This window comes from Neomonachus schauinslandi, chromosome 6 (genome assembly GCF_002201575.2).
Source record: "Neomonachus schauinslandi chromosome 6, ASM220157v2, whole genome shotgun sequence".
Lineage (NCBI taxonomy): Eukaryota > Metazoa > Chordata > Mammalia > Carnivora > Phocidae > Neomonachus > Neomonachus schauinslandi.
In genome coordinates, this window is record NC_058408.1 from 144,761,001 (window position 1) to 144,775,178 (window position 14,178).

Genomic DNA, 14,178 nt, shown 5'->3' on the forward strand with positions numbered 1-14,178 from the left:
AATAAGGAAGCATTTTCACAAAACCCATCCCAGCCTGTTGGCCCTCAGGAAACCATTCCTCAATTTTATTTAGTCCAACTGGTCAGTATTTCTATCTTCTTTACCTTAGCTAAACAATCTAGTGAGCAATTTTTTTTATGCACTGTGATAGTTGTAAAAAGAAATGGAAAGTGGTATCAGCCCTCAAAGCATATAACAATAGTAACAGAAGAAGATGGGTTAGTAAGGAGCAGAGGCACAGGAGGTTTCTGCATTTATTTCCCAAAGTGAGAGTGCTGTATGCGTGCACACATGTTATCTCCCTGTCCCAAAAGCTTACACACACACACACACACACACTCATGCACATTCTACAATAGATAAAAAGCTACCTGGACCCTATGAAGAGCCAAAACCACATACATGGAACCTAAAAACACTGTCAACGATTTCTGGCAGAGCTCTGCTCCGAACATACCTGCTTCTGGATCCTGGTTGAAACGGCAGTACTTGGAGTTATCAAGCGAAGACAGGCACTGCTCAATGGGCACCCAAACATACGTCTCAGGACACAACAAATCAGAAGGTCTGTATTGACCCTAAAGAGAAGTGAAGGAAAAAAAAAACACAGGCATTACAAACACAGTAACTTCCTGGTTACAAGGCTCCAGAGTTCTAGGAAAGGTTTTAATCACCAATTTAAACAAAGTCAACCAGAAACAGCTTTCTTGTAAATACTAAGCGACTCTAGGAACTGCTTCCCCATCCCAAGAATGCACACTTGATTCAAAAGCTCTCTAAAAGTAATGCATCACTATTTGTGATGCCTGTATTGATCTGGAAGATTCGGGTTTCTACTTTCTTTTTGAAGAAATATTTAATATATGATTCTTGCTGAGCTGATTGCAGAGAATACCCAGTTTTGAAATCAAAGTGAAATGTCTTTCCACGCATGACAGCATTACAATTTACATCTGGAGCAAACTTATTTTCCAAAATGGAATTTCAGGATGTTTTCATTTGTAGACTCAGTTGATAATACTCATTCCATGCTAATGTATTAAAAAGTACTGTTTTGTCAAGAAACTTTCATGAACAATCTAAACTGGTAAATGTAAATTAAGAGAAGTTTAAACAACATTACAGAAATTTTAGGTAAACTTCTATGTAAAAAATCCTCTCAAGTTTCTTCAAAAATGCCATTTAGCAAAAATGATTTATATATTTATAACCCAATTATGTACTCCAAATCTAAAACAAAGACTATACACTAGATGCTGAAGAAAAAAATCATTTGCCTACAGGTAATCTGGTAGACAATCAACAGGGGATGGCACAAATTACGTGAAATCATTCAGTGAAAATTTTCAGAAGCATCAAAGTTAATTAAAATTCCAAATATCTCTTCTCTAAATTTTTGAAATTCAAAATTCATTATGGAGGTTAAAATCCAGTAGTGTTTTTCAACTCTGTTTAGTACAACCCATAGTAAGAAATACACTTTACATCACAACCTAGCAAACATATATGCAAATAAAGAACTAGAAACAAACCTCTTACATAGAATGCTTACCCATGTTATGTAATCTTTTATTTCCTACCCTATTCCATTTCATTTTTCAATGATGCTCTTGAACCATAAATACTGCTTTTACAAACAGCAAGTGGGTCACAACCTCAGAGTTTGAAAAACACGTTCTAGCACGAAACCCTTTACAAAGAATACTGCTGTTACAGACCCAGCACTGTTACATACCTTTTTATCAGACAGGCACTCTAACCTGCCTGCTATGTGCAGGTCACTATATGAAGCCTCACTCAGACACACAAGGAACACCACACCCTCCCAGCACTCGAAGCATCCAGAAGTCCACAAGGGAACGGCGGAGAGCGTAACTGAAGAAAGTATATGCGAACCAGCTCCTGCCGGAGAGGCTGGGAGAGAGGTCAAGGGGGATGGGGAGTTTTACTGGGGATTTAACAGATGACTGGAGTTAAGTCTAGGGCAGGATGAAAAGGAATGAGAATAATCTAGATGAAGGGAACAAGATAAACGAGGACACAGAGTGGGGCCTGGTATGAGATCACCCCGAGGAACAGGAAACAGGGTACCGCAGAAATGGAAAGGTAGGTTGGGACAGATTCCGTGAGGCCTCAAAATCCATGTTTCGGGCTATATTCTAGATGAAATGGGAATGCTTGCCGGCTAAGAGAGAGAGCATGACTAGAGGGAGACTAGAACTCCGGTGCCTGACCCTGACCTGCCCAGACCGTTCACGGCATTGCTGACACCTGGCGACCCTGGAGCAGGAAAGGCCGTCCGTAAGGGGCAGCTCCAGGTGGTCCACATACTCATCCAACATGAAAATTCCTAACACAGGATTCTTTAGAGATGAATTCATAATTAGTAGGTGCAATAAAGACTGAAAAGCAATGTCATTCTATCCATTAATTCAGAAACTGTTTTACTGGTAGAAAGTGGCAGCATGATGTGATGCTGACCATGTTGACAAATGTGAAAAACCAGCCGTCTAAAGCAATGGGTCTAAATCTTCTTTATTTTCGTTTTGGGTTATAGACCATTTTGAAATCTGCTGAGGGGAAAAAAGCTAAGCATTAAAGCTAAAGATATAAAACTTCTACAGAGAAAAAAAAGGAGTAAATTTTCTTCACCCTGGAGTATACAAATATATATTAGTACACAAAAAAGCATTAACCATAACAAAAAAACAACAAACTGATGAACTGGGCTTCGTGAAAATTATATACTGTACTCAAAAAACTATTAAGAAAATAAATACGCAAGCCAAAGACTATGAGAAAATATTAACAAAACATAGACTGGAAAACAGATTTGTATCCAAAACACACAAAAAAAACAACTCAAGTATAAAAAATCCATTTTTCAAAAAAGGGCACCAAATATAGATGAATGCCTAATAAGCACCTGAAAATATATTCAACATCAGTTACCAGAAATGCCAATTAAAGCCATAACATATCACCACACCCACCAGAATGGCTAACATTAAAAAGACCGAGTAACAAGTTCTGGCAAGGATTTGGACTATGTAGAACATGGATACTGCAGGTTTAAAATGGTTATAACCACTTAGGAAAATATATTCTTGGACATTTATCATTTGTGAATCTGTCGAGGATAAATTCCTTGAATTGGAATTGATGCGTGTCAGGTTTTTTATGTTTTATAGCACAAAACTATTTTCCATAGAAGTTGTGCCATTTTACATTTCCATTAGCAACATATGGACACAAGTGTTCATTTCCCCACATCCTTACCAACACAGCGTACAATCGAAACTTTCAATCTCTGCCAATGGGAGAAATGGCATTTCATTGTGGTTTTAATTTGCATCACAAAGCTTTCCATATGTTTAAAGCAATTTGTATTTCCTTTCCCATAATGTTGGCCCACTCTGTTGTTAGATTTCTGATCCTATTATTTGAAAAACTTTATACATTAAGGAAATTCATCCTTAGTTTGCAAAATATGTTTTACTTCCCTAGTTTATGTGTCTTTTGACTATGCAATTTTCTTTCACCAGGTGGAAATCTGATAAGTGGTCAAACTCATCATTTTTAAAAATGGCGTCTGAGGTTTTGCAATGTAATTTTAAAAAAGTCACTATCACTCAAATATTATAAAAACATTCACATGTTTTTTTCTAGTACTTTTATGGTTTCATAATTTTACATTTACACTTATGCTCCATCTGGAATTTATTTTGGTGTGAGGTATAAGAAAAGGATCTAAGCTAATATCTTTCAGATGTTTACCAAGTGGCCTCAATATCATTTTAGGACCGTGGTTTCCCCCACTGATTTAAATGTCTTTCTAATAACTTACTAAGTTTCCATATACATTTAGATCTCCTTCAGCACTTTCTATTTATTTTGATATACTGACCTGTCTTATTCATGTGCCAGTGCCACACGGTTTTAACTATTAAAGCTTGATATTATATTTTAATATCTAGTTGATCTAACCATCCCCCCATCATTGCTCTTCATTTGCAGAATTTTCTGGCTCTTCCCGCTTAATTTTTCTAAAGTTCTGTACTTAGGGGGTATCTGGCTGGCTCAGTTAGTGTGCAACTCTTGATCTCAGGGTTGTGAGTTCAAGCGCCCTGATGGGTATAGAGATTACGTAAATAAAATCTTAAAAAATAAAATAAAACAAAACAAAATAAAATAAAATTCTGTACTTAATACAAAAATGCTACCATTATGAACAAGGAAACAGTAATAAAAATGTTATGGTATATTTTGTCTATTGTGATGACAGGACATAAAAGCAGAGAATCCCAAGAATGTTAGTAAAAAGAAAATATATGTATCATCTTAAGTTAAAAAACAAAACAAAACAACCCAAAACATACAAATGACACTATTTTCTAATTTAAGGTAGAACTGAATGATGACTGGCTAAGATCAAACGTTGGAGGGGGGCGGGACAGGGCAGGGGGAGGCAGTCAGGCATCACCTTAGAAGTCTTTAAAGGTGAGCGCCTGGGTGGCTCAGTCATTAAGCGTCTGCCTTCGGCTCAGGTCATGACCCCACGGTCCTGGGATCGAGTCCCACATCCAGCTCCCTGCTCGGCAGGAAGCCTGCTTCTCCCTCTCCCACTCCCCCTGCTTGTGTTCCTGCTCTCGCTATCTCTCTCTCTGTCAAATAAATAAATAAAATCTTAAAAAAAAAAAAAAAGTCTTTAAAGGTTAAAACAGACAAATTCCATGCAGCTATGCAGATTCATCCACAGACACCTGTACCCATTACCTGGATTTAACAATGACGTTGACATTCAAAAATATTGTCAATGAACAGGAAATGAATCTTCACTATGCAGACACTAGATATTGAGAATTAAACAATGAACAAATAAATGCATGCCTCTAGATAACTCAAAATCTACTGGCAGTAACAGACTTGGACAAAGATGAAATGAACATGAGAACATAGCAAGGGGGCGCTCCTGGGGGGCTCAGTCGGTTAAGCGTCCAACTCCTGATTTCAGCTCAGGTCATGATCTCAGGGTCATAACATCGAGCCCCGCATTGGGCTCATGTGCCGGGTGTGGAGCCTGCTTGAGATTCTCGTTCCCTCTACCCCCTCCCCTTCCTCCCTCCCTCAGTCCCTCTCTTTAAAAAAAGAAAGAAAGAAAAAGAATGTAGCAAGTATAATTGTGTTGTGGTTCAAGGCTCCTAAATTTTCACAACATTCTTTTTAGGTAGTACTTGTTCATAATAGTGGGTCAGAGATTTTCTTTCTGACTCTTTAAGTACACTTCATTTATTTCACTGAAAAGTCACAAAAGTATACACTTCATCTTCTGCTCATCAACCAAAATCAAGTTCTGAAGATTAGGTTAAAACATTTTCTCCAAACTACAGGCTAATCTCAGTGCTTCATACCAAATATTCTCTCAAACCACCAAAGAATACAAAGGGTTTTATGAAATAAAGCCACTCTGAAATGTTATGCTTTCTAACATTTCTAACATTAGCTGGTTGAGCGTTAAGACACCAAAGTGCTTACAACTCAATTTAAAGTTGCCACCACACAAATGAAAAACACAGGGACTTGAAATCTACCCTGCCTTTGCAGCCAATGTAAGAAAATGAGAAATGTCTGTGTTAAGAATGTAATTACTTAAGGATTTGGACATACTTTCCCATAGTCAGAAGAAAAAATATTTAATCAACCTCTAAGTACATTCATTCATACTGGAACAATGAGATAAAAGCAGATTAATTCTTTCCTAGGGTGCTGACACTCTGTAAATAAGAAAATCAGAGTTACCACAGATTTCTCAAGTACTCAAAATTTCGAAAATGTAATTGGTCTGACAGGGCTTATCTCACAATTTTTTGAGCATTCTTGCAACTGGATCTACAATTTTAGAAGATGAGCTCGACTCACCACACACAATCTCAAAACCACCACCCAACAAGGACAGCACCCCATGAAATGCTACCAAGCAAAGGCACCTATTTCAAGGCGGGGCTCTGGGGGAGAATGATGCAGTTCAAGATTAAGAAGCTTGGGAAAGGTAAAAACGATCTTCTAAAAAGCCTAAAATTAGAAGAGGGAGTGCCTATTCCTCATTATTAATTACATGTTTCTGGGAAGGGATAACCACTCCATTCAAAGTCCTCAAAGGGAAGTAAGTTCAGCAACCTCTGTGATCTACAGCTTCACTGACTGTTTTAAGTTCTGTAGCTGTTTACAAACTGTTCTGGACTGGAAACCAAGAGGAAAAACAAAAAACAAACTAAGTGACTCTATATTTTCAGTTGTCAAGGAAGAATGAATGTTCTGCTCAGAGTGCTCAGCAGTATTCAGTATTCAATTCAATGATTTTATTCCCTGATTTCATTTTGTTTAAAGAAAACCACTTAGACTACTTGTAAAACCCAAATTATACTTACACCCCCAAGAAAAAAGGGGAAAAAATTAAAATATGGTCATATTTCCGTCAACTTGACGAGGTTGTCATAGACTGAAATTCAAGGAAATTCCAAAGTTAAATCTAAAGCAGTAGGGGGAAAAAACTAGCTAAATACATTTCCTGCTCTATTTCTATAAAAATAACTGCTTCTTCTGGAAGAGAAGATCATACAATTTTGGGTTTTGGTCAATGGAATGAACAGGTATTCCTTTCACTTGCATGCTTTAGACCATAATTTGAAGAACATTATCATATTGATAATTTTCTACCCTTTAAAAGAATCACAAAATAAACTATATGGAGATTAGCTTACTTCAGCAAAAAATATTAATCAAACTTCAACCTAAAAATTAATTCATTTTGATAACCAGAGGTTAAAAACATGGTGCTTTCATCTCTTACCAAATAAAAGCGACACGCATATAAAATGGGGTAAGTATCTGGAAAAATTTGATTTCACAATCATTAACAATTTCAGCAAGGATAGTTTAAAATGGATCAACATTCTTTACTTCTAATGAAAACACAGCCAACAACACTAAGAGTCTTTCCCTTAAGGTATAACTCGTTAGAAACCTGGACCTTTGAAGGCAAAAGCAACATTAAGTAGATGGAGGAAGGGCAAAATATGGTTCTAGCAAGCCCCCCAGAATCAATCTTTTTTTGTAATTTTTTTTTTTGAGACGCAATTCACGTACCATAAAATTCACCTTTTTAAAGTGTACAATTCCATTGTGTTTAGTGTATTTTGCAAGATTACCTATCAACAGGACTACCTAATTCCAAAACATTTTTATCATTCTAAAAAAAAAAGCCCTGCACCCGTTAGCAGTCACTTCCCATGCCCTCTCCCCACAAGCCCCTGACAACCATTACATCTACTGGCAATCCATTTTAAAATGGAGTATTTGTTTACATTGCCACACTTCCTATGAAGAGTCAGAGTAAAACCCAAAGCCGCAACACAGCTACAAGGCCCTAGTGATGTGGCCCATGTTACCTTTCTGGCTTGTCTTCCAGGACTTTTTCCCTCCTCCCTCCTTCCACCCTGGCCACATTGGCTTCCTTGTTGCTCCTAGAACACATCAAGCCTGCTCCCCCCTCAGGGCTTCTGTTTTCTCTTCTGGTCTTACAGATATTCCCGTGACTGTCATCCACTTTAAGTTTTTGCACAAATGTCACCTCAGTGAAGCCCACCTATCCCCCCTATTTTTCTTCCATAGGACTTGCCACCTTCTACACTCTTGTTAATTTACTTATTTATTAGATTTGTAGGAAACTCCTTGCTAGAACAGAGGGTCAGGAGTTTTAGTCTGATTTGCTCACTGACCTATCCCAAACCCGCTCAGTAAATACCGGCTAGATGAACAAACAGTGAATGCAGGATGCTGGGCCCATACCTCTGCCACTTCCCTCTCTAAACACAGGGGAGGTCACTTTCATACACTCATCCTGCACATTAACACGGCACACGGGGAGTGACAGTGTTTGCTGAACCTGTACTTAGGATGCAGCTCTACCGCATCTTCACTGCATGGAGACAGTGCCCAACCTTCCGGAATGCTGTGAATTATCACTGAAGACTCAAAGGACGTGATCACCAGAGGATCCAGAAGAGTCACTGAAATTAAAAAGGAGGTTCTCATACTCAAGGTTAGAAACTACTAGTTCATGTCAATTTAGTTTTTTCCCCCTCAAAGCTGAAAATATTCCTTATTTCACGGGCATACACTTTCTTTTAAAGAAATACATAGCTTTTCAAATTAAGTTTCATTTTAGAAAAGGAGGGGGAAATATGACTTGAGAAAAGGCCTCCTCATCTATTCAGGGTCCAGCAGTGTCACTCTGGTGATGACAAGAACAAAGACAACGAGCTCTCCCAGCATTTAAGAACATAGTCTTGGGCGCCTGGGTGGCTCAGTTGGTTGAGCGACTGCCTTCGGCTCAGGTCATGATCCTGGAGTCCCGGGATCGAGTCCCGCGTCGGGCTCCCTGCTCGGCAGGCAGTCTGCTTCTCCCTCTGACCCTCCCCCCCTCATGCTCTCTCTCTCATTCTCTCTCTCTCGCTCTCAAATAAATAAAAATCTTAAAAAAAAAAAAAAAGAACATAGTCTTCATGGGACGCTTGGGTGGCTCAGTCAGTTAAGCATCTCACTGTGGCTCAGGTCATGATCCTGAGGTCCTGGGATCGAGCCCCACCTTGGGCTCCCCACTCAGCAGGGAGTCTGCTTCTCTCTCTTTCCCCTCCCCCTGCTGTGCTCTCTCTCCCTCAAATAAATAAATAAAATCTTAAAAATAAATAAAGAACATAGTCTTCACGATGATTCTGTATCTCACAGGAGCTCAATCTCAGAATAAATGACAAAAGTAACAAAAACAGACACTTTCTACTGTGCAGATGAAACAGTAAGATCATGTAATGGTAGTAACTAATGTGATGGTTCTGGTAATGAACTCAGAACTAGACTCCTGATTCCCATTCTCTTTCTATACCTCAATTTTAAAATATTCGCAATTTTTAAAAGGATTTTCAAAATAAGTTTCAAAAACCTTAAAAATCACAAGGCAGTTCAATATGCACAGACTCTGCTCATCATGAAGGATGAAAGGATGGAATGAGCCTCATGGCGCACTTGAGATCCGTTGGGAAAATGCGTTCCAGTAACTTTCGCAGCCAGGGGTAAATGCAGGGGGTAGGCACAAGGTCCCAAAGACACACAAAAGAGCTGCAACATGGCTGTGATACTCGAAAGAACAACAAGGACTATAAACAAGCTGCTGGTCAAACACAAGGATGAGACAACCAGCGTTCTCTGGAGACTCCTCAGAAGAGGTCCCTTCTGTAGCGTGTCAAAGTCTGAGAAGCACATTTCCATGTTTGGAAAAAACGTTAGGCAGCTACCAAAAGTACAAACAGATCCAAGACCTACATGGCCGTCTCCCTCCTGAGCTCCCAAATACATGTCCGTCATAATTTTACTAAATAGGCAATGAAATCAAAAACGACCATTTCAGCTCCACCGATTAGTATGTGGTCCTATGTCTGTGGTTTGTGGATGCTTCAAAAATAAATGTCTCTTCAGCTTTACATTCAAAATGTTAGGTTAAAGACTAACTCCATCTTTTCTCTGAACAAATGCCAATTTCCATAAATTCAAATTTATTACCAGCATTTATCTTTCTTCTTAATATAGAATGACATATTCGAAGTAACTTTCAAGTTCATGAATGGACCCTACTGTAACTTGGTATTATCTGGAGACATATTATGAAATCGACAATTTCAAAATTACATTCTGGTTTTCTTTTATGTTATTACATTTTCTTAGATTCCTAAAGAAGCACTTCTTAAAACTGAATGTACAACTGATCAAAAATAAAAGCTTATTACTAACCACCCCTTTCTAAATAAATGCACAGTATTAAAAGGTCTATTCTTTGATTATAGCAAATCCAGAAATACATGATTTTACTAAAGGGCTCCAACATCATTTAAAAGCCTTTTTTTTTTTTTTTGGCCTTTGTAAGAAGACATATGAACTCATATGCATTCAGGACTACAAATGTTTGCATATCTGACATATAAGAATTCTCTTTGAATATTACATTTGTCTTTGTATGAGTTTAAACAACATGCAAATGAGAAGTTATTTCTTTAATTAAAGTTAAAGGATTTGAGGCTGACTTTTCTCAGGAAAAAAAAAATCAGAGAAAAGTAAAGAAATGCTTTCACATGATATTCACCCAAGTTAGCATTCTTGGCTTCTAATTGGAAACATCTGGGGATGGGCTTGGCCGATTGCAATAAAATTGCAGTTACCAATTCACACCCTGCCATTTTGAGGGTATTTTGTTTTTACAGTTTTCAAATTAAAACCAAACGGACTTTCCTTTGAACTCTGGTCCTGAAGCAAAGATCTTTATGAGATTTCACTCTCAAGAATACTTTATAAATATTTTGAAAAATACGAAGGATTTCACGAGTATTTGAGGAGAGGATAAACGAGCAGAGTTTATTTTAAAAGTTCAAGTTAAATTAAAATGTAAGAACACTAAAAAGACAGTATTATTTAAATACACACACCCAAACACACACACACACACACACACACACACACAGCGTAAACCCCAGTAGCACTGAACAAAGAAGATTTACTATGTAAGTCTTTTTATCAGGTAAAGTTGATATTAGTATCCCACTTTTCTATGATAAACCCATTGATTTTACTAAAACCAATTGCTTAAAGAGAAGCTCTAATACTACATAAACAAAAATAGTTCAAAATAATCCATTAGAGTGGGCTGTACCTCCAGAGAAAGCGAGTAAGAACAAGGGCTTATTAAAGCCAGTCTTTTCCCTGAAAGACAACACCAATGCAATCCCATCCACAAAGTACTACAGCAGACCCCGTGCTCCCTGATTTCATTACATAAACAGAGATTGACTTTATCGGTCCCCAAGAGAGTGCTTAAGAAGTAACTCTAGCTGCTCTGTTTTCAGAAACTGTGTTTGGATTGTGCCACGCTCAGTTGGCGAGGTGAGCAGAGACCAGTGAAGACAAAGGGCCTAAACATCTGAATCCATTTGTGTTCCCCAAATTCTGAAAGCCAACAGATGTACTCCATGTGCTGCTAGGCTAAGCTTTGAAAATTTAAAAATACATATTTTTTCCACTGACAAACAGAAAGTGATGGTATTCTGTGTTTCTTTAATTAAAATCCAAGGGTTTGCAAAGGCTCTGGGACTTACTTTAAAGCTTCCTTAAGACTGGGCTGTTTATTTTACTATTAGCAAATAATAGAGAATAAAGATTCTAATTCAGTTTTAATCACAATCTTTGCTTTTATTTTGGAAACCCTGGGTTAATCTCTTTTCTTCTAGAAAATACAAAGAAAGCTTGTGAAGAAAAGATTCAGGGAGTCAACTTACAGCCCAAATTTAATTTCAAACTGAAGGGTCATAAGTTGAAAAGGATGAAGGAAAAAAAAGAGAATGAAAGATGAAGACAAAGAAAATAAGAGAAAATGAAAAAGTAAAACCCAAAGCTGCTTTAATTTCTGTTAAAGATTAGATATTCATACAAATATTTGTGTGTGTGTATATTAAATCTGGCCTTCCCCGTACTAGGAAGAAGTATCAGGTTAGGTGTTGGCTTTGTCAGGTCTGAGGCTACTGCTTGAGAAGCGGCAGGGAGAGTCACTGGTTCTGCCCCTGCCTGAGGCGGAGGTGTCCTCACCTGGACCACAGCAACGGGCAGACTCCGAGTTCTGCACTGAATCCATCCATCCTCCTACTGCCAATAGAGAGAACGGACTATGTCAACGCTCCACTTAAAACCCTTACTGGCTCTCCAATAGCTATAGTAAAGGAGGATAATCCCTTTTTAAAGTAAAAAAAAAAAAAAAACAAACAAACCAAAAGCCAAAACACCCATAGGCCTTTTTAAAGATACTGTTGTGATTTTAGTTACAGCTGATGAGAAATTACCTAAGATCAAAAGCAGTACAAATTCATGAATGCTTTTAAATGAGTTTGGATTTTACTAATGACAACAGAACCTATGTATGTTTGCACAATAATCATACTATACTCACATGTTTATTAGTCTGCATCCACTGTGTCTAAACTCACAGACTTCTTGCTCCCTCGTTTAGACAGATGGTGCACCTGGAGTGCACGACACAAGATCTGCTGTCAGCCTACTCTCTTTCCCAGGCTCACTCACCCCAGGGCACTCACATCTAGGCACCAGGCTGACTACTCACATGGGTCTAAATGCCTCCTGTGGATCTAAATGCTGCCTGTCTCCCAAGGTCTCCTCAGACTCTGCTTCCCTCACCACCAGCTGCTCTCATCCCCTGAACTCTCTTTCCTGCAAGTCAACGGGTAATTATTAAATGCTTACCATCTGCCAGGCTCTATGCTAAGGTCCTGGGAACACCATGGTGATAATAACTCCCCAGTTTCAGTTCTCAGGGACCTTCCAGTCTAGAAAGGGAGGTGGCTTTAAGAAAATAATCATACAGATATTTATGTATCATTACAAAGTGTGGCAAATACTATGAAGAGAAAGCACATCAGAAAGTACAATAGGGAGACCTAATTTAGATTGGGAGACTCAGGGTTGGTGTCTTTAGTGGATATCTGGGTTTCTACAGAAGTCTTTTCTAGAACTTGATACAATCTTTTGGAGCTGTCTGTTTACACACTGTTTCTGTCTTACTTCTGCAGTTCCCCACACCCCCTTCCCTAGTCTCAACCTGGAAGTTTCCAGAGAGCAGGGAGTACATCATTTCTTTGCATTCCTTGTGCCTAGGCAGAATTCCTTATATGAACTGAGTTTTCAATAAATACTTATTGAATATTCAATTAAACTGAATATGTGAAATTGTATTTCTCAAAAACAATCAGATAATTTTATCATTTTTTAAGATTTTATTTATTTATTTGAGAGACAGAGGGAGAACACAAGCAGGGGGAGGGGCAGAGGGAGAAGGAAAGGGAGAAGCAGACTCCCCGATGAGCAGGGAGCCTGACTTGGGGCTCGATCCCAGGAACCCGGGAGCATGACCTGAGCCGAAGTCAGACACTTAACCGACTGAGCCACCCAGGCACCCCTAATCAGATAATTTTAAAGCTAGAAGGGCTGTAGACCTCCCTAGTTAGTATCCAGTTTCATTTTAATATTTAAAAAAGGAATGGGGACAGAAAAGTTAAATGACTTAAGGCCAATTACTGGTAAAGCCAAGATTAGAAGCTCAATCTCAGTATTTTCTGTTAAAATTCCCAAGCTAAAACCAGACCTAAGTATGAACACCTAAAGTGTGTCAGCAACATCCTATGTTCCCGTTTATGAAACTGTGCCTAATCAGAATCATTTAGGACCTGGACCCATTAGAAACATATAGCTGGCTTTATTTTTCAACATTCTTTTTTAAGTTGATATGCCCTGAGTCAAACGGATGCTAAAAGCAGTTCATGACAAATACACAGCTTTAATAAAGTCAGTAGGCTGTATCTGATTGATCATGTTGCTAACTGAAGCTATTATTTTTTTCCAGTAAACATTTTTCAATGCCTGAAAACCTTAATCGTTAAAGTCTGTTTAATTACACCCCAGAGGGAAATAAGAAGTTAGCTATAACCTCATATTTATCCCAAGGGTGTGATCTTTGGTAATCATTCCTTTTTTTCTGCCTGATGGAAAATTCATCACAAATGACTTAAATGCTTCAAGTTTGAGGGTAACCTTTCCCCTCTCAACTGTAGCGGTAGGAGTCCTGGTAGAATTTACATCCTATCCCCTTGGATGTCATCAGTATTCTGTGTCTCTGCCAGGAAGGACTTGCTAAGAAGGTTCACATCACAGCTTTGTGAAGTGCCCACACTTCAGCAAGCTCAAAATATATTTGGTTGATATTTCTTCCTTTTCTAAATAACCAGTTCTCTAATTATGATGAACACAACCACTTTTAACTTAAACAGTTTTTCACAGGATGAGCAAATCAAGTCCAGTCACAGAATTTTAGATAAATTACTGTGAGTAATTTCTTCTGTTACAAACACCAAATAATCTCAGGTGACAACTTGAAAATCCTGACTTCTTCATTTCTTCTAAGACATTGAGCCTAAAATATCATACTGGTCCAAACTTAACCATGTTGTTAGAATAAAATTTAGACTTATATAGCTCCCCAGGATCATAGTCATCATTGATGCCCCTGTGAAT

General features: G+C 38.3%; 1 protein-coding gene across 3 annotated transcripts in view; it reads right to left on the bottom strand.

Annotated features, from left to right (window-relative positions):
- Positions 1–14,178, bottom strand: part of ATE1 (arginyltransferase 1) — a 165,630-nt gene that overhangs the window by 46,356 nt on the left and 105,096 nt on the right. For all 3 annotated transcript variants that reach the window (XM_044916617.1, XM_044916616.1, XM_044916615.1), the window contains exon 11: positions 458–578. In XM_044916617.1, coding sequence (XP_044772552.1) covers positions 458–578 — 121 coding nt within the window. The remainder of the gene's footprint in view (positions 1–457; positions 579–14,178) is intronic.